General features: G+C 41.2%; 1 protein-coding gene across 1 annotated transcript in view; it reads left to right on the top strand.

The window, feature by feature from the left end:
* Window positions 1-19,487, top strand: part of mtcl2 (microtubule crosslinking factor 2) — a 107,901-nt gene extending 88,414 nt beyond the window's left edge. Inside the window, exons 11-14 of the mRNA XM_072241881.1 lie at window positions 8,264-8,515; window positions 12,098-12,168; window positions 13,243-14,686; window positions 17,930-19,487. Of these exons, the coding sequence (XP_072097982.1) occupies window positions 8,264-8,515; window positions 12,098-12,168; window positions 13,243-14,686; window positions 17,930-18,067 (1,905 nt within the window). The 3' untranslated portion in view covers window positions 18,068-19,487. The remainder of the gene's footprint in view (window positions 1-8,263; window positions 8,516-12,097; window positions 12,169-13,242; window positions 14,687-17,929) is intronic.
* The last annotated feature ends 1,191 nt before the right edge of the window (window positions 19,488-20,678 follow it).

Here is a 20,678-nt window from a genome sequence, read left to right as displayed (position 1 = left end):
TGAGGTTTGCTATGGCAAGGCATCCAATGGTGGTTCCAGTTAATTAGAATTTTTAAACTTTTGTTTGGCAAATTTCTAAAATACAACTGGATAGTGATTTGAGTCATCTGAGAACTGAGCAAACTCAGCTATCAACTGTGCATGCATTTAAGCAATCAGATTGAAGGGACTGCCAAACAAACCCCTCAGCTGCTGCAGTGGTGGTGTTGATTCATTGTTGAATTCAATGACAAATCAAATGTGGGAAGAGAAACAAAGAGAAGGGAAAATGTAGATTCAGAGAGAGAGAATGCAAAGAACAAATTCAAAAATAATTTGCATTGTATTTTTGTGTTACAGATCTGCAGATGCTGAAATCTAGGTGTAAAACAAAACTACTGGAGGAACTCAGCAGGTCAGGCAGCACCTACAGAAGCGGAAAGATGGCCGACAGTTTGGATCAAAACCCTGCATAGGTCCTGATGCAGGATCTTGACACAAGACAATGACTGTCTTTGCCTCTCCAATGCTGCCTGACCCACTGAGTTCCTCCAGTAGTTTTTGCTCTATTTTGTATTTGACATGGTGAAATGCTTCACCAACAATTAAGATCTGAACAAATGGTTTTCCACACTCATATTTAACTGGTTTCCAGTTAACTAGGTAGTTTAATTTGGAGAGAATCAACAGTTATCCCTTAATTAAAAGGGAGTTTAGTATATCTGCCAGTAAGTGTGTAGCAACTTCAAATTGTTCAATTATTTATTTGGCAGTAGGATGTTGTGTTGGTAAAAATCAGAGAGGCAAAAGTTGGGCAGCAGTGTTTTAGATCTCTGGGTTTAGCCAAGCAGCTGTCTTTGTTTGCAGTTACTCTACTGTTTGTGCCAACTTACTGTGACCTTCCTTTGTGTCTGACATAAAATATTAAATAGAGTTCTTGTTTCTTGCTAAAGCCTAACATGTGGTGATTTAACCGGCCAAACCATAGCAAAGTAATGGGAAATCTGGGATGCCGATTTTGTGGCTAGTTTAAAGTTGCAAAGGACTTGTGTACTGTATCCAAGCTAGTAACTTTAAGTGAAATGGTGGATTTTTCCAGCTTTATTACTCATGGAATCATCTCCCTCATTCACTTTCCCACTAATAACTGCACTGATTTATAAAATGACATACATGTGTTGACTGATATAACTAAACCATACTATTACAAGGGTTTATTTCAGTAAACCGCAGTTTCCTTCATTAGCCTGACCCAGAGGCACAGCTGCATGTAACAGCACGGGGAATGGAAATGCTGTGATTCAGATGGAAATTTGTACGCCATGTATTGTCTGGCAAGCCTTGTGAGAAATCTATCCCTCAAGACAGGTTGTTCATTTTGTTGTAGAAATGCAATCCATTTGGGATTTTTCGACCAGAAATTGGGTAGAAATTAAAAAAAGACTAGTCTTACATATTAGAACTTGCCACTGTTCTCTTTCCATTAGCAAAGTTCACACAGTAAATGTCAGTGCTGGAAGCACTAATTTAAATCATTTATTCTACGTTATGTCTTTCTTCAATGCTCCAGGGCATCCAACAGCACTTACAGGTCAGCTAGTCTTGACCTTGCGTGTTTAATTTTTTATAGTGGCAGTTTTCTGTGTAATCTGCTAATGGAACAGCAAGGAAAACACTCCATTTGATACCATAGTGAACACCCAAGTAACTGCATAGTTCTATACCTGCTCTGGATTGTGAAATTAACAGCACAAGAATTCAGAGGGAAATGTAAAGTAGAACAGTTCAGTGGTACCATTTAATTTCAGAGAATGTATACAGTATGCAACCTGAAATTCTTACTCTCCGGAGACATCCACAAAACAGAAGGAGAAAAAAACAAAGAATGAATGACAGGAAAACACTAGAACCCCAAAGCCTCCCATCCCCCTCCCACGCACAAGCAGCAACAAAGCATTCATCCTCCGCCTCCCCCACCTGCCTCAGCAAAACATCACCCCCACCACCCAGCATGCAAGCAATAGCAATGCCCCCAGAGAGCATGATCGAGAGTCCATCAAAAACCTCTGTTTGCCCAACAGTTTGACATGCCACAGGCTCCCTCACTCTCACTCTCTAACAAGGAGGAGAGAGGTATCATGCCAGCCTCAATAGCTCGCTGATTCGATGTTACAGTCTGCAGCATCGCTACTTCAAGCTTCTCCGACTTGAGAAAATCGGCAGAAAGCTCAATTTTGCTGTTATCATGTAGTCAGGCTTCTGACTGTTGTGTTCAATATCATATGTGGAAAAGAATTGGTGATGGAAATGACATGTGGATTAAGAAAACCAAAGAGATTGAAAAAATAAAAGAATATTATTCCTAAACTCTCCAAATACTTAAAACCTGAATGAATTGTAATAGTGGTAACAAGATAATCACTGCTAACCATCTAAAATGGGACTTGGACAGAGACTCATCTTTTCTGTACTGTATAGATTTTCCATGTTGCACAAGTGGAGCATAGGTGGTGTCGTGGCATCAGCAACGAACTTCGAGGCAAATGGTCTAGAGTTCAATTCCGGCCAGCTCCTTATACACTTTCCATCTATGCTGGGTTGAGTGATGAGCTAGCAACTCTGCCTTGCAAAGAAACAGTCAAATGCTACAAAAATGGTGAGGATCAGAATCAGGTTTACTATCAACGTGACATGAAATTTGTTAACTTAGCAGCAGCAGTTCAATGCAATACATAATCTAGCAGAGAGAGAGAAAGAAATAATAAATTAAATAAACAAGTAAATCAAATATGTATATTGAATAGATTATTTTTTAAAATGTGCAAAAACAGAAATACTGTATGCTTTAAAAAAAGTGAAGTAGTGTCCAAAGCTTCAAAGTCCATTTAGGAATCAGATGGCAGAGGAAAAGAAGCTGTTCCTGAATCACTGAGTGTGTGCTTTCAGGCTTCTGCATCTCCTACCTGATGGTAACAGTGAGAAAAGTGCATGCCCTGGGTGCTGGAGGTCCCTAATTATGGATGCTGCCTTTCTGAGACACTGCTTCCTAAAGATGTCCTGGGTACTTTATAGGCTAGTGCCCAAGATGGAGCTGACTAGATTTACAACCTTCTGCAGCTTCTTTCAGTCCTGTGCAGTCGCCCCTCCATACCACACAGTGATGCAGCCTGTCAGAATGCTCTCCACAGTGCAACTATAGAAGTTTTTGAGTGTATTTGTTGGCATGCCAAATTGCTTCAAACCCCTAATAAAGTATAGCCGCTGTACTTTGCTGCTCAATTCTGCTCAATGCGCCAAAAGGTGCGAAAAGGAACAACGGAACAAATACAAGTTCAGATCGTATGTTGTGCTTTAGTTCGGAGGCAAGTAGCAGCGTGGCAGATCAGCTTTTGACAGTTGCCAATTGATCTGCCCACAATTGCATTTGGTGCAGATTAACAATGAGTCCCACTTGCCTCCATGTCATGTGACACCAGACTCTGTCTTCATTATCCACACTGTAATTTAATGGCGATGAGGGTAAAATGCAATTATCTGATCAATTTCAGTTACCCTGGCAACCAAGTGTTGTACCACTGCATCATTGTGAAAACAGTTAATTCCTTGTATTGTTTTGTATCAAGGTAGCTTCAATTTTGAATGCATTTGTGTAGAGCTAGGCCTGGGCATTAATATTATGTTTCAATCGGGGGTTCCCAGCCTGGGATCCACAGATGGCTCAGTTAATGTTAAGGCTCCATGGCATAAAAGAAGTTGGGAGCCCTGGTTTAAACCATGTAAAAACTCTTTGCTTAGCTGGTTTGCATTAGGTGTGGGAGTATGTTCTGCATTAGAAGTACTAGTCAAGGCCCAAAACATCAACTATTTACTCTTTTCCATAGATGTTGCCTGAGCTACTGAGATCCTCCAGCATTTTGTGTTGTTGCTTGGATTTCCAGCATCTCGTGTTGGTGAAGTACTGGTCTGCTGATATTCAGTCAAGACTCTAGGCAATAGCTTGTTGATATGTGGACTATGTTGGTGTTCATTCCCATTCCTTAATTGTTCTTGAGAAGGTGATGGTGAACTGCCAGTGTGAATCACTAGAAGCCTTCTAGTGAAGGTACTCCTGCATTGTGGTTGGGAGGGGAGTTCCAAATTTAGAGCCAACACCAGCAACGTGGTGAAGCTGAAAGTGGTGGTGTTCCTATGTGCCTGCTGCACTAATGTAATTGGAGTCACCAACAAAAGTGCTTTTAGTGCCCGCTGTAGCCAATGAGCACTGATAAGGGAATGGGTCATTTGGATAATGGAGGAGATACCGACTATGTGGGCTGCTTTTCCAGCTTCTGAGTGTTGTTAGATCTGGTCTAATGGAGAACATTCCAGCATCCTCTTGACTCATGCCTGCAGGGGGTGTTTCAGGAAGTGAGTCACTCACCACAGGATACACAGCCTCTGTCTTTTCTTATGGCTAGCTTGCTGAGTTTTGATCAGTGATGACTCTTGGGATGCTGCTGGTGAAGGGCTCAACAGTGATAATACTGCTGAACAGTAAAGGTCGGATTCTTTGTGGTTGGAGGTGGTCATTGTCTGGCAATTCAGTGGTAGGTACGTAAGTTTCTTCACCTAAAGTGCATCAGCTTCAGCTTATTTCTGAGCAATGTCCAAGATTGTGGGCATGGTATGAAACATTTTCCAGTCAGAGTTGCACAGCAAAGGAACATGCCCATTGGCCCATTTCATCCATGTCAACCCTGATGCCTCCCTAAGCTAATTCCATTTCCTGAAGTTTGACGGATATTCGTCTGAGCCATTCCTATCGATATTTCTCTCTAAATACCTTTTAGACTTTGTAATTGGAGCTGCTTCTAAAGCTTCCTCTAGCAGCTTGTACCATTCACCCACCACCCTCAGTGTGGAAAAAGTCACCCCTCAGGTCCCTTTTAAGTCTTTTCCCTCTCACCTTAAACTTATGCCTCTAGTTTAGACTCCCCTACCCAGGAAATAGACAATGACCATTCACTTTCTCTATGTCCGGCAACAGTGGACATTCTCACGCTGGCCTTATGAAGACTGGAAAGTCAGCTGATGGAATGTGGCTGGGCTCAGGACAATCCTGTGAGGAACTCCTTCAGTGATATCATGTGGCTGCAAGTATCAACCACTAACAACAGCCAGCTTACTTTGTCTGAGATATGACCTCAACAACTAGAGTGTTTTGTCTTGGTGCTCTTTTTCATTGGCAATCTATAACACCACATTGCTGCCTTGATGTTAAAGCAGTCATTCCCACTTCCACTGCCGAGATTCAGCTCTTTAATCCATCTTTGGCAGCATCAGCCTGCTTGTGCTTGAACGTAGAGAGATTGGACCATAAATAGCTGGACTGAATTTGGCCTTTTTGTGAATAGGAGATAACCAGTTAATTTTCCATATTGCCAGGCATTTGCTAGTTTTGTAAATCGATTCGAACAATTTGATTTTAGATCATTGAGTTCCAGCAAGTTAGTTGACCTCTTTTATGATTACTAAACTGTTTTTTATCAAAGTTCAAAGACTCAAAGTACATTTAATAACAAAGTATATATGCAATATACAGTCCTAAGATTTTTCCTCCCACAGACGGCCAAGAAACAAAAGAAACTACAAAGTCATTGAAACAATCTAGGACTGTTCATTATTTTCTGTGAGAAGATTTATAATATTAAGATTCTGATGCTGGAAATAAATGCAGAATTAAATTTGCATTAACACTCGGACTTTCCTGGTATAAATTGTGGTGCAAGCATTTATCTTTATGACTTGCAGCCTTTGAAATAGGTTTTTTTTGGTTGGTCCAAATGTGACAAACCAGGCAAACAAGTTATTGTGTGTTAAACTAACAAGGCTGTAAACAATTACAGGCCTGCATTTCCATTCTGCCTAAGATGGTGTATTTTTCATATACCCAAAATCATAGATTGTTTGCACCTTCTCCCTCACTCCATTCCCACAAAGAACATTTCAATCTGAAACAAATAATTATCAATCCATTTTGCTACATGATAGCTAATATAATATGGTTATAGCATCTACTCACAGATCCATTGGTAGCATTCTCACCTTTGAAAATCTAGTTTTCAAGTCATGATAGAAATCTAGGTCAACACTTCAGAGCAGTATTGAAGAAGTCCTATCAGTCTTGCCATCTCTCAGATGAGATCTTAAGCACAGACCCATCAGCTATCTCTGCTGGTCTTGAAAGATCCCTTGCCGTGGTTGTGAAGAGGAGGAAAGGAAATATTTCCAGTATACTGGCCAAAGTTTCATCCTCTGTCTACATTGCTAAAAGGAAATTAGATTCTTATTATCACACTGTTCTCCAGAAGAACTCCTTGTAGGCAAATTGACTTTCATAGATAGACAGGTACTTTATTGATCCCAAAGAAAATTACAATGTCATAGTAGTATTCCAAGTGCACAGATATACAAATATTAGAAGAGAAGAATGAATGAAAAATAAGTTACCTCAATCTGTCTAACAGATGGTCATCACTTCTCTGGCTGTAGGTTGACTCATTATAGAGCCTAATGGCCGAGGGTAAGAATGACCTCATACAGTGCTCTTTGGAGCAGTGCAGTTGGCTTGGTCCTGAAACAGACACTATGTCGCAAGCTCTGCTCTGGGAAGAGATTTCAAATGAAAAAGGCTCAAAGGTGTTGACTTTTGTAAATCTCTAGCCCATGATCTCTAAAAGTGAAGAAGGAGTATTCACCATGATATCTAGAGTCCTTGAATCCATGCATTGGGAGGACAAGCAAACACTGTGTTATTGGACCAATTACAGTTACTTCTTTCAGGGTATAGAAAACCAGAATAGTAGATCTTTGATCCTGAGAGAATGCCTATGACGAACATGGTGACTACACATCAAGTATATTTCATTGCAATCTAAAGGATTTTGTGATGTCCTGAATTCATGTAAAGCACCACACATCTGTCTTTTAGTCTGTCCTCTTGTAGTTCAGGGTTAAAAGTCAAAACCATTCCATTTCTTGGATGACTTCATCGGGGATTTTCGTAGCAATAAAGCATGAGTCAGAAGAAAACAGATGTCATCCAAGACTTGTTCATGGTTAGAAATGGATAAAGCATGCATTCTCTCGAGAGCAGTTTCTCTGAGGTAAAAAAAAATTGAGTCTAAATATTGAAACAGAATGTGGTATGATGCAAGATGCATTCTTTCAATTAATTTTGGGTTTGTGTCGATGTGGATGTAGAAAATCCTCCTGGCCTCTGTGCTTACCACGTCAGCTGAGAATTTCTCCACCTGTTTGTGGTAGGGGGTCACTTCTGTGAGTGAGGAAATATCTCAGATTTGTTCTGAAAATGTCCAAGGCAGATTTCAGTTATTCACCATTTTATTCTTTGTGAAGTTATTCATTTAATTTAATTTGTTCTTAAGGTAATTTTCTGACGTCAGAAAATATCCTGCAGTCAGTGAATAATCAAGTTGGTTTATATATCACAGGCCCCGCTTTCAAATACAGGGACTTGTGCACTGAAGGTTAACAGATTTTACTCTGTCCTCTGGGATGTGGTGAGCCAAAAATCTAATCCTGGAATTAGTTTTTATCAGGGACACTGTATTTCTCATAGATTCATACAGCCCAGAAACAATCCCTTTGCCCCACTGAGAGTGTGCTGACCATCGACCCACTTGTGCTAATCCTATTTAATTTTCTCCATGTTCACATCAACCTCCCACTGGACTCTACCACTCACATACTCAAGAGGTAATTACAGTGGCCAGATACCTATCACCTTCCACATCTTTGGGATGATGGAAGGAAACCGAGTACCCAGAGGAAACCCATGAATATCACAGGAAGAATGTTTAAGTCATGGTAACTGTAGCAGCAGGAACCAGATCAATTGGATTATAGAAGCCCCTCTTCTTTATTGCTGTTCCCTGCTTCTAGCAAGGCGGCTCCAGGGTTTACTCTGGAATAATCAAGTAAGTAAGAATCAGTAAATGTTGGAAGTACATAGGTTTATTTTATAGTAGTAAACAAAGTTATTTTAAGTAGTAAAGCAAGAAATGTGTTTTAGTCAATCCATTTTATTTAAGTGACAGAAGTACAAAAAAGCACTGGAACTCACCAGGGATAGAATATTTTCCATCAAATCACAAGAACCAAACGGTTTACATGTCATTAGACTGTTAAGGTTTAGAATTAGGGAGCTATTTGAAAAAAAAAACGAAGTATAATCGCGAGGGATTCAGAGTAAGGAACTGAATGTTTAACTGTCCCTAAACAGCTGGAAGGTAGGGCTGGGAAACTGGCTTCTGAGAAGGCTCCTAGTGATCTGAAGGCCACCCTGAAGTGGGAGAGGGAAGAACATCAGCAGCTACTTGCGGAGTCGTACAGTGCAGTCATGGACCTAACACAGCAGCTTCAAATCAGTGAGAAGAACTGGAGTCAGGAAAAGTTGGAGCTTCTTGATCGATTTAACAATGAACGGAGCAACAGTGAACAGCGTCTGAAGGAAATGCAACACAAGATCAATCAGGTAAGTACAAAGGAGTTTCTGATTGATTTAAAAATCTTATTGCTTTCAGATGGTTTCTGGATGTGTGTTAATGTTTTCAGTAAGAAACGTGAGTTTCCAGTATCACAGCCCCCAAAATAGATATGGGGTTGCTGGTTCTGACAGCAGCATCAGTTGCAAACTCAAGATTGCTGCTTTTTGCCAAGGTTCTCTGATTTCCCATCATGTATAAACCTATGTTGGTATGTGGAACAGCACAGCAACGAATGGGAATTCCCATTTCCCAATCACACCAAGGACCCCATGTGCTGCAGTAGAAGAGCTGTTGCCTTTGGTGAGGTGTATCCAGTAGATAATAAACATTATTTTATTTTATGGTCATGAGAGGCTGTCTCACTGTGGATTTTAATTTAGTTTTTAAAATTTATGCAACTTATGGGTGGATTTTGCAAATTTGTTTTCCTGGCAGTGAATCGCACAAAGGGAACAAACCAGAAAAGACGCTGCTGTCTGCAAGAATTTGTCTCCTAATAAATTTATAAAAAATGGACTACACATGCTTTAGGAAAGCACTACAATATTGTAAAGCTGTCCTAAGACCCTAGCCTTCCCCCACACTGTTGGCATCACTAAACTCTGTTCTCTGGAGAGTTTTCATGGGACAAGCAGTACCAAATTGAGTTGTCTCATTATGGTGCATTTATCCTAATATTTATCTGCAATTAATATCAATAAATATAAGCATTACCACAATGTCTAGCCAAGTGCTGATGCAGCATCATTACTGAATAATGGAACGTGTACATGTTGCTTAGCAAAATGCAGAAGTGCTGCTGGAAGCCAGACATAAATACTGGTCACCACCTTTTTAGGAAAATGTGTTGGTGACACAAGAAGAGCCACTCAAATGATCTGCATGATGAAAGTTTGGCATCCAAATCATTGTATCTACTGCTGAGGTGTATGAAAGATCAAGGCCACTAAAATACCAAGCGAGGTCCTGCAGCCAGATAATGTATTGACAAGGAATTAATTATAAGTGATGGGTTAGATTTGACATGTCTGAGACCAAGTCACAAAAAGACAGCACTTTATTATATCAAGCTGTCAGCACTTACCCGTCACAAAATGGGTGAAATTGCCACATTACCACTTAATCCAATATTGTGCAGCATACATATTCATAATTCTTTAATATAAAAAGGGCCAAAGTAACTCAGTCTTTTTGCTTGTTGACATGGCATCATAGGTGCCATTTCACCAATCCAAATATAAATAACACACAGCTTTATTTGCCCATTTTTATTTCCCTATCAGTTATTTGTATCATGGCATAGTAAGACCCGATGTATTTTGCCACAGCATAAGCAAAGCACTCCTACTCTGTGGAAATTCTTGCTCAGTCTCCTAATTTAGTGGGAATGCATTGAATCGGCACACATACCAGTCAGGATGGAAGCAGAAATGCACCTGTTGTTCTTGGCTATTGCAGTCGTTCTCTCCAGCTGCTCCGGGAAATGGCAATTAAATGGTCCTGAGATTTTAAAGATTGTAAGGGAGGCAGTATTAGAAAACTAACTCTTGGAAACCAGAGTCTAATTTTCAATGTTCAGTCTGCTCCTGTACTTTGATTTCTTCAGGAGCCTGGTCCTTTCTCCTTCAGCATTAAAGATCAAAGTACACTCATTATCAAAATATATATACATTATGTAATCGTGGGATGCCTCTCCTTATAGGCAGACACAAAACAGAGAAACCCAAAATAACCCATTTTTTAAAAAAATTATCAAACACACAATGTGCAGAGAGAGAGAAAAAAAAACAAATCATGCAAAAAATAAACGCAGGCGCATAGAGTTCGGAACTGAAGTCCACGAAGAGAGTCTGTCCACAGACCTTTAGTTCAGCACAGAGCGGAGAACCAAGCTGAACCAGCCCATCTCTCACCTCCGTTCCTAACACCCTGACCTTTTCAATTTGGCCCAGCGCCCAAATTGTCGACCAGACATCAAGTTCACTCACTTTCAGTACACTCTGGGGCCTGGGGCCCGGACCCTGCCACCTGGATTCAGCCTGTACCCAATTGTTCCAATTCGGCCGACTCTTAAATCAATCAAACCTCAGGTCTTCCTTCCTCTCAGCGAGGAGTCAGCTGCCTCACCTTAATTCAGTCCTGCCGCATTGAATTGCTTCCAAGTCCAAAGGGAAGTTGTAGGCTATTGTTTACGATGATTTTTTTTACTAGAAAAAGAGTGATTAACAAAGTACTTATTTCACTGACCACCAGCCAGAAGTTACTGAGATTCAACAGCAGTAGCAGTTAGATTGGAGACTGGCAGTGTTCCCCCTGCCTTCAATTCATAGATTACTGAATCTTCATCTTGTCCAGGCATGTCTCACCATGTTGCATTTATGGCAATGCATAGGAGATCCCAATGAAGTGGCGTTTCTTCTCTCTAGAAATTGAGCATTGCAATAAATCTACTAAAAGGAAAATCTCTTCTCCAAAGGAGGAGAAAAAAATTGACTGTGTCATCTTGGAAATATCCAGTGTTCAACACACTAATACCATGATACTTTTGTTTTAGAAATAGTTAGAATATACTAGATTGCAGCATAGAAGACGAGAACAAGATGTTGGTTTCCATGGTACAATGCAATGAATATTTTCTTATTTATTGGGAGGTTGGGGATGGAATCTCACATTTATTATCTGTAATAGTTCACTTTGAATTTTGAGATATGTGAAAATGCTAAATTCATTGCAGATTATCAATTATTTAGGAAAAGCTTTGCCATTTTAATATTGGCATGGCACAATAGGGTAGTGGTTAGCACAATGCTTTAAAGTACCAGCGACTGGGGCTTAATTCCCACCACTGTCTGTAAGGAGTTTGTACATTCTCCCGGTGACTAGGTGGGCATCCTCCAGATGCTCTAGTTTCGACCCGCAGTCTAAAGACATACCGGTTGGTAGGTTAATAGGTAGTTATAAATTGCCCCGTGATTAGGCTACAATTGGGCAGCGCAGCTCAAAGGACCGAACGGGTCGACTCCGCACTGTATTTCAATAAATAAATAATATTAAAAGAGGAACAAATCCATCACCACGCCAAATCGCCTTGTCTTGTTTACACTTAATTCCCATAGGTCATAAGACAGAACATCACGGATCTTCTTTCCCTATAAAATCAGATTTTTTAAATAAAGAGTATAGTGGAAAATTTCCTCTACGCTGTTTGCAAATGAGCTTAGACAGTGTTGAAAAATGATACAGCATTTGGGGGGATATCCTCCCCCTCCTCACTCAGCTCTGCTGTGTATAATTGCTGCATTTAAGTCATCCTCGACCCTGAGGTGAATGTCTTAGAAGAATAATTGCCGCATCGGTTGAATAAAGCAGAGATCAAAGACCTGCAGGAGCCCTGTGGCATTGGTACTTATTGTCAGCCTAGTGTAAGGATCAGGTGGGTTTTGCACATGCTCAGTGACCTTCAAATGTAGTCTCTGCAGTTTTGAGGAAATCAAAATAGATTAACCAGAACCTGCAAGCAGCCATTTTATAATTTCTAAGTCACATTACTTGCTTGTAATTTTTTTCAGATGTTGCAGCATAAAAACAGCATAAAGGAAACTTCTGATGCATCGGAGACAAAGGGAACTAATTTACAACGGTAAATATTGTAGATCAAGAAATTAGATTGTACGCATATAAATGTTTATCATAAAATCAGCACCATCAGGCAGTTTCTTTGCTCACCCTAAGTTTAATACTTGGCCACAATCCAGATCACTTGCATTTTCTTTGCATTGAGCCAATCTTCATAAAAATTTAAAAATTCTGGTCCATAGGAAAATAGTAGCAGAAGTAGATCATGCAGTCACTCCTGGGCGATCAGTAGGTCAACCCTGCTTATTCTCCAACTTCCATTTCTCTTTTGAATATGACAGTCCTTGATTTAAAATTTTCAGTTAATGCAGCATTCCACACTCTTTCGAGGCACTGTGGTTCAGATCTCCACTATTTCTTGGGTGAAATTCTGCTGACCATTATTTTACAATTATACTTGCAGATTCGCCATGAAAGGAATTTGTTTCCGCATCTACCCACTGGAATCACTTTATCGTTTTAACAACTTCAATTATAACAATGCTTAACTTTTTACAGGAGTAACAAAACCCCTTTATGTAATCCAAATACTGAGTCAGTAACTATAATGAATGTGGGAGTGAAAGAATAGTACATTGAAAGAACCACAGCAGATTTCCCTGTAGCTTAACCTCTCCGTCACCATATAACATTAGCATCACCTTCTGTTTCTATTCTCCACATGCCTACACTGTCAGTTCATTTACATCCAGACTTTAGTGGCATAGGAAGTCCACCCTTGCAAAAGATTTGGAGTTAACAGGATTGCTTGTAATTTTCTTTACAAAAGCGGTGCAATATAGGGAAGTACAGCACAGAAGAAGGCTCTTCAGCCCATCTAGTCCATGCTGAAACCATTTAAACTGCCTGTTCCCATCAACCAGCACTGGGACCATGCCCTCCATACCCCTATCATCCATGTACCTATCCAAACTTTTCTTAATAGAGAGAAATTATGCTTTCATTTGTAAGTCACATAATTCCCTGTTAACTTAACCTTGCCAAATCCAATATAAAGTAGGTTTGCACTATAATTTATTCATTATCCTATGCTTTTGTACAAGGAAAAGTAATTCATTTTTAAATGCATTATTTTTAGAGCCAAGTCAGTTTCGTCAATGTCTGAGTTTGAGAGCTTGCTGGATTCATCTCCATATTTACCACCCACACCAAAAAGCTTAAAGAATCTGGAGGAGTTGAACAAAAAGAATCGGAAGCACACAACTAGTGATGGCGATTCCTTATATGAGAAATCGGAGGTCAAGCTAATAAAGCAATCAAAAACAGAAATGCCTGTAATTTCATCCTGGGACTTCACCACAGCGAGCAACCTGGTTAATCCACAACTCAACAAAAAACAGATGCAGAGGAGTTACACAGCACCAGACAGAACGGGCATTCGGATTTACTACAGTCCACCGGTCGTGCGCAGGATGGATGGCTCTTTGGTTCAAAACAATGAAGGGAAAATTATGATTGAGCCCGGTTTCCTGTTCACCATGGCAAAACCCAGACAAATGGGTAGTTCAGACCTCGGCTCAGAGAATGTGTGCAAAAAGTGGTTTAACAACTTTTCCAAGCACCAGGACCTCCTGAAAAATGGCTGTGGAGAGCAACCAGTTTCGGTTCCTGCTGCTGCAGCTTCTGGGCTTTCATCTGCCTTGCGTGATCTGCAAATATCAGGGAACATGAGTGACGACATGAAGGAGGTGGCCAACTGCGTCAGGAACGTTATGTGCACAAAACCACTAGAGAGGAAGGTTAACGATACTGCATGCCAGACCGTTGGAGTTGTCAGTGTGGGTACTCAGACCACCCGGACGATTAGCATCGGGCTGCAAACGGAGAGTCCAAGATCACTCTCTAGCAGTCTTCACCGATCCTGGGCGTCGAGAGGCTCCTTACTAATGCCAACCCAGAGTTCCCGTAGCAAACAACTCTCTTCGTCTCTGGAAAAGGTGCCAGCTAAGTTCGAGCGTCCTTGCTGTTCACCAAAATACGGCTCTCCCAAGCTGCAGCGAAGAAGCTCGTCAAAAATAGATCATGCAAGGGAGAGAAGTCCGTGGGCCATGTCCCACAGAGGGCAGAATGAGTCAGCCTGGGCCAGGTCAACAACCACCAGGGATAGTCCCGTGCTTAGTTCCATCAACGATGGTCTCTCCAGTTTGTTCAATGTTGTTGAGCACCCATCTGGAAGTGTTGACTCAGTTTGGAAATCAAGCCAGCATGAAGCGAAAACAAAAGGGGATACATCGAGGTATGGGATTGTTCAGGAGTTTTTCAGGAATGTGTGTGGCAGATCCCAGAGTCCAGCAAATGGAGCGGACAAACCAATAAAAGTCCCAGTCTCTGATGAAAGTGTCAGAAAGCCTGATTTGACCACTCTATCAGGCCATACACAAGTAGAAAATGGGTCCCGTGGCACTAACAAAAGGCTTCCCAAGCAACCAAGCAAAGAGGACCAAAAACCGCCAACGCCCACTCCAGCCCAGGGACCTAAAGATCCAGATGCACGGGATACTGGAGCTTCTGGTCTGTTTGAGGTAAAGTCTCACTTGCAATTCTATCGCCTTTAAAATGTCCATTTCTTAAAGCTACTCTACATCCATCAGAATTTCAACGGATGTATTTCTGCTTTTTCTATTTAATATTCCTGAACCAGGATATGACTACAACATATAATAGCATTGAGGTACCATTCAGCCTGTCGTGACTGTGCTATCTGTTTTTTTAAAAAACATTTAATAGGCTGGCAAAGTCCTAACTGTGTCAAGTTATCAGAGCTTTACTGCATATACCTTTTGTAAGCCCCATGCAGGTTAATGAATTTTGGAATAAAGTGAGTGGGGTCTGTTGTTGGAGGTGCACTTCTAGAACAATGCTGGAAAAATTCTCCAGCTTAATAACACAGTTTTTTTTTCCTGATAATGAGATTGCCCTTGCCAAAATTAATGTCACTTAGGTAATGGCATTTCTCTGTTGGTTTAGTGCAAGGAGGGGTACATTTATTTCACATGGGCTGATGTGTCTGATAAACTGAAATAGCAACATCTTGTCATCTTGTTAAAATGCTTGCCAATCATCAACATAAACACAAGAGATTCTACAGATGCTAGAAATCCAGAGCAACACACACAAAATGCTGGAGGAGCATAGCAGTTCAGGCAGCAGCTATGGAAATGAGACAGCAGAGCAGCAATGGCTGGAGTTTCTGTGAAAAATGAGGCAAGTATATTCCAAATAAGAAGAAATTTTCAAATGGCAGATGGACACTACTGTGGCTGACAAATGAAGTCAGAGCTAAAGTAAAAGCAAAAGAGAGAACATACAAGGAAACCAAAATTAGTGGGAAGATAGAGGATTGGGAAGCTTTTAGAAACTTGCAGAAGGAAACTAAGGTCATTAGGAAGGAAAAGATGAATTATGAAAGGAAGCTGGCGACTAATATCGAAGAAGATATTGAAAGCTTTTTTAAGTATATAAAGGGTAAAAGAGAGTTGAGGGTAGATATAGGACCAATAGAAAAAACGCTGGAGATATTGTAATGTGAGATGGTAGAGGACCTGAATGGGTATTTTGCATCAGTCTTCACAGTGGAAGATATCTGCAGTATACCAGACATTCAGGAGTGTCAGGGAAGTGAAGTATGTGCAGTGAAAATTACAACTGAGAAGGTGCTCAGGAAGCTTTATAGTCTGAGGGTGGATAAATCTCCTGGACCTGATAGAATGCACCCTTGGGTTCAGAAGGAAGTAGCTGGCGAGATTGCGGAGGCATTAACAATGATCTTTCAAGAATCAATAGGTTCTAGCATTGCACCGGATGACTGGAAAATTGCAAATGTTACTCCACTATTTAAGAAGGGTGGGAGGCAGCAGAAAGGAAACTATAGACCTGTTAGCCTGGTTGGGAAGTTGTTGGAATCGATTGTAGGAATGAAATTACGGAGTACCTGGAGGCACATGACAAGATAGGCCAAAGCCAGCATAGTTTGCTGAAAGGAAAATCCTGCCTGACTAACCTACTGCAATTTTTTGAGGAAACTACAAGCAGGGTAGACAAAGGAGATGCAGTAGATGTGGTGTATTTGGATTTTCAGAAGACCTTTGACAAGGTGCCGCACATGAGACTGCTTAGCAAGATAAGAGCCCATAGAATTACAGGGAGTTACTAGCATGGGTGGAGCATTGGCTGATCGGCAGAAAACAGAGAGTGGGAATAAAGAGATTATATTCTGGCTGGCTTCCGGTTACCAGTGGAGTTCCACAGGGGTCGGTGTTGGGACTGCTGCTTTTTACTATATATGTCCATGACTTGGACTATGGGATAAATGGATTTGTGGTTAAATTGGCCAATGATACAAAGATAGGTGGAAGAGCGGGTCGTGTTGAGGAAACAGAGAGCCTGCAGAGAGACTTAGATAGCTTAGAGGAATGGGCAAAGAAGTGGCAAATGAAATACAATGTTGGAAAGTGTATGGTCATGCACTTTGTTGGAAGAAATAAATGGGCAGACTGTTATTTAGATGGGGAGAGAATTCAACATGCAGAGATGCAAAGGGACTTGGGAGTCCTTGTGCAAGATACACTAAAAGTTAACCTCCAGGTTGAGTCGGTGGTGGTGAAGGCGAATGCAATGTTAGCATTCATTTCTAGAGGTATAGAATATAAGAGAAGGGATGTAATGTTGAGGCTGTATAAGGCACTCGTGAGCTCACACTTGGAGTATTGTGTGCAGTTTTAGGCTCCTTATTTTAGAAAGGATATACTGACATTGGAGAGGGTTCAGAGAAGATTCACGAGAATGATTCCAGGAATGAAAGGGTATGAGGAATGTCTGGCAGCTCTTGGGCTGTATTCCCTGGAGTTCAGCAGAATGGGCGGGGGGGGGGGGGATCTCATAGAAACATTCCAAATGTTAAAAGGCCTGAACAGATTAGATATGGCAAAGTTATTTCCCATGGCAGAGGAGTCTAGGACAAGAGGGCATGACTTCAGGATTGAAGGACGTCCATTTAGAACAGAGATGCAGAGTAATTACTTTAGATAAAGGGTGGTAAATCTGTGGAATTTGCTGCCATGAGCGGCTGTGGAGGCCAAGTCATTGGTGCATTTAAGGCAGAGATAGAGAGGTTTTTGATTAGCCAGGGCATAAAAGGGTATGGGGCGAGGCAGGGGAGTGGGAATGACTGGAAGAATTGGATCAGCCCGTGATTGAATGGCGGAGCAGACTCGATGAGCCAAATGGCCTACTTCTGCTCCTATGTCTTATGGAATGAATAAATAGTCGGATGTTTCAGGCTGAGACACTTCATCAGGACTGGAAAGGAAGGGGGAAGATGCCAGGTTAAAAAAGTGTGGGGAGAGGACGGAGGACAAGCTCGAAGTTGATAGGTGAAGCCAGGTGATAAAGTTACCGGGCTGGAGAAGAAGGAATCTAATAGGAGAGGAGAATGAACATGTGAGAAAGGGAAGAAGGAGGGGCACCAGGGGAAGGTGATAGGCAGATGAGGAGAAGAGGTAAGAGGCCAATGTGGAGAGTTGAAGAAGGAGGAGTAAAAAAAAGTTACCAGGAGGAATTGATGTTCATACCATTAGGCTGGAGGCTACCAAGACGGAATATGAAGTGTTGCTCCTCCATCCTGAGAGTGGCTAATCACCAACAGTAGTTTCTCAGCTTAGATATTGAATTAACATTAAAGCTCTTTTCTGATTTTGAACATGTTTGTAAGGTAAAATTTTTCTCGCTTAACATTGACATTGAATCTCATTCGTGTTCTTGTACAGGAAGCATCATGTGATTGTACATCCCAGTCACTCACCTCCTGCTTTCCGTCCAGATCATCAGCACGACATTCGTTATCGCAGTGTAAATCACGCTCTTTGCCTTCAGATCCAAATGCCTCGGATGAAAAATCAGGCTGAGTAGTGAATTGTGCCACGTAGCTGGGCAGTGACATGGGTCCATGTTCTGAAGCTATTGTTGCACCTTGCGCTTTATCTGACAGCCTAGGTGAAATTTGAGGAGATGTGTAGAAGATATTCAGGTTGTATTGTCGAGTTCACTGTAGACTGCAAAATTGAAACTATAGAACAGAAGCAAACTATTTGTTTTAAATCTCAAAAAAAACCTTAGAGATCTGGGGTTGCACTGTTTCGGTGGTTGAATCAATTTTACAATAGCACTGCCTAGTTATTCATACAATGGCAAATGTTAAATCATGTAATGACATGTAAATCCTTCACTTCTTTTGGCAAACATTCTCCCAACAGCATTGCTGTCAAACGACTCTCCTCTGTGACCTACAGATGTGCATGGAGCAAGAGGTGTATAGAACCGAAATCGCTTGTGCCACTGCACAAATGTATCCAACCAAGAAATGATTAATTGCTGACGAAGTGTGTTCCAGATTCCCCGTTCTGAAATCTGGCAGAGTTTCCACCCACCAGTTGGACTGGACATGAGTGCAGTTCGCATAAGGATTATTATAAATGCCTGTGTATGTCACCCCTGGCACCGTAGCTACTGAGTCAGAGAACATAGAAGATGAATTGGAAGGGAAAACTAAGCAGGAGTGATGTTATGTGGCCCTCCTGTTACACCTGCTATTTATTGGAGTCAGCACGACCGGATATCAATACGTAACAAGTGGCCTGTTTTATTCCACTGGCTTTGGCCTAGTGCTCAGCGTTTTTCTACCCCACAGTGTTTTTGTAAGGTAATAGTCAACTCTTTTAAAGAAACAGATTTTTAAACATTCATTAAAGACAGGGTGCAGTTCTGGTTCAATAGAAAACTTTTCATGACTGAAAGAACTTGTAAATTGCAGGCTTCAGTCATAGATAAGCTCTTCACACATTTTCTGAACAAAGTATTTCATCTAGAGGTGATAAATTGATTGTGTTCAAAGAATAAACACCCACATTTCTTTTGTTTCAGAGTGTGGTAAACAATTAGGAGTGATAATCCATTGTTGTTTCTGCAGATGTTACTCACTTAAATTGGCCTTTATGAGCTCACATGAGCCAGAAATGGGTTGAGACTGGTATTGGCAAAACAAGCACATAACAAGTAGGAGTTGAGTTCTATATACGTTCAAATAAGGTGCCCCTAATATCCCCGTAGATTATTGTGTTACCCTAAAAATGTTAAGAAAAACCTTTGCGGTCTAACATTAACATCAGAGATTCTGCAAATACTGTAAATACAGAGCAGCACACACAAAAGTGCCGGAGGAACTCAGTAGGTGAGTTACATCTGAGTTGCTGTGGTCTAACATTGGTTCTTACAGAAGCTACCACAGACTGCCACCTGAAAGATAAGCTTTCAATGTATCGATTTCATTGCAAAATCTAGTCCCCAAACCATACCAAAATAGTATGGGCCACTCCTGGCCACTGTTGAGTCGTCTTCTCCTGTGAGTTGACTAAGATCCGTAGCTCTTGCCTGTGTTCCACTCCTGGTCTCTGGTGGTTGCTTTCACATGTAATGTCCACCATTTATAGAAAGTTCCAGTTTGTAGGTCATTGCTGGTTTTCTGGTTTCTTGTAACTTCTTGGGTGCTGCAGAGCTTCCGAATAGCATTGATGTGATGGAACAGCTTTTCTGGCCATTGTCTCACCACATCAACGTTTCTGAACGACTAAATCCTCCAGTGAAGTTTACCAGAGTTCTGCCATGGGGGAGGGGAGGGAAGGGGTTTTCAATGGGTGCACTCCAGAATTCATGCGGTGAAGGGGGAGATCAGTCCAGCCCTCCCGGAGTGTAGGGAGAAGTTGTGGGGAGACAGGTATGGTAGTTGCTAATATAAAGCAGGTTTCTGCAATGATGCCAGAGGGCTGTGGCTTGGCGAGATGGGTCTTTGAGGAAATAATAGCTGCACATCAGGGAATGGAGGGGACCAATTGTTTATTGTTTGGATCGGGTAAGAGAAATTCAGGAGAGTGGACATTTGTAAGGTGGGAGGGGCAGTAGTACTCTTCAGTGGACCAGCTATGCATGGGGGAGTGATAGGGATTGTTTCATGGGACCATTTATACACTGGGGAAAATGTGGTAGCATTCAGTGGACCAGCTATATTTCTGGGAGGGAGGGGTGGACAGGAGGTGCTGCAGTGAAGATTTGCAAGGCTCCAAGCAAGTTTACTTGTCAAAGGGTCTCTTTGCTGGCAGGATCGTTTTGTCCCAGGAAACATGTGAAGGGCATATTAAGGATAACATGGTCCACGTGAGGGGGAAAAACATCATCCCTTAAAGGAAAATCAAATTGGGGTCAGAAGGGTTTCTCACAATAATAGTAATTTACTCTGTGTTAAATTGATTTTCAAGCACAGAATATTTTTACCAGTCAGGTTTTTGTGATCAGATTTCAGCCAAACTTAACTCATTCCAATCAACCTCACCTTCCGATTGGCATCATTAAAATTTCTTATATTATTTTATTTTTCTCTTTTCCATTCCAATCAAATTTTGGCCTAATTTAACTCATTCCAATCAACCTCCCCTTTTGGCACCATTTAAAGTTTCCTATTTGTTT

This window comes from Mobula birostris, chromosome 2 (genome assembly GCF_030028105.1).
Source record: "Mobula birostris isolate sMobBir1 chromosome 2, sMobBir1.hap1, whole genome shotgun sequence".
Taxonomy (NCBI): Eukaryota; Metazoa; Chordata; class Chondrichthyes; order Myliobatiformes; family Myliobatidae; genus Mobula; species Mobula birostris.
Note: the sequence above shows the minus strand (reverse complement) of the source record. Positions and strands in the feature narration are given on the sequence as shown.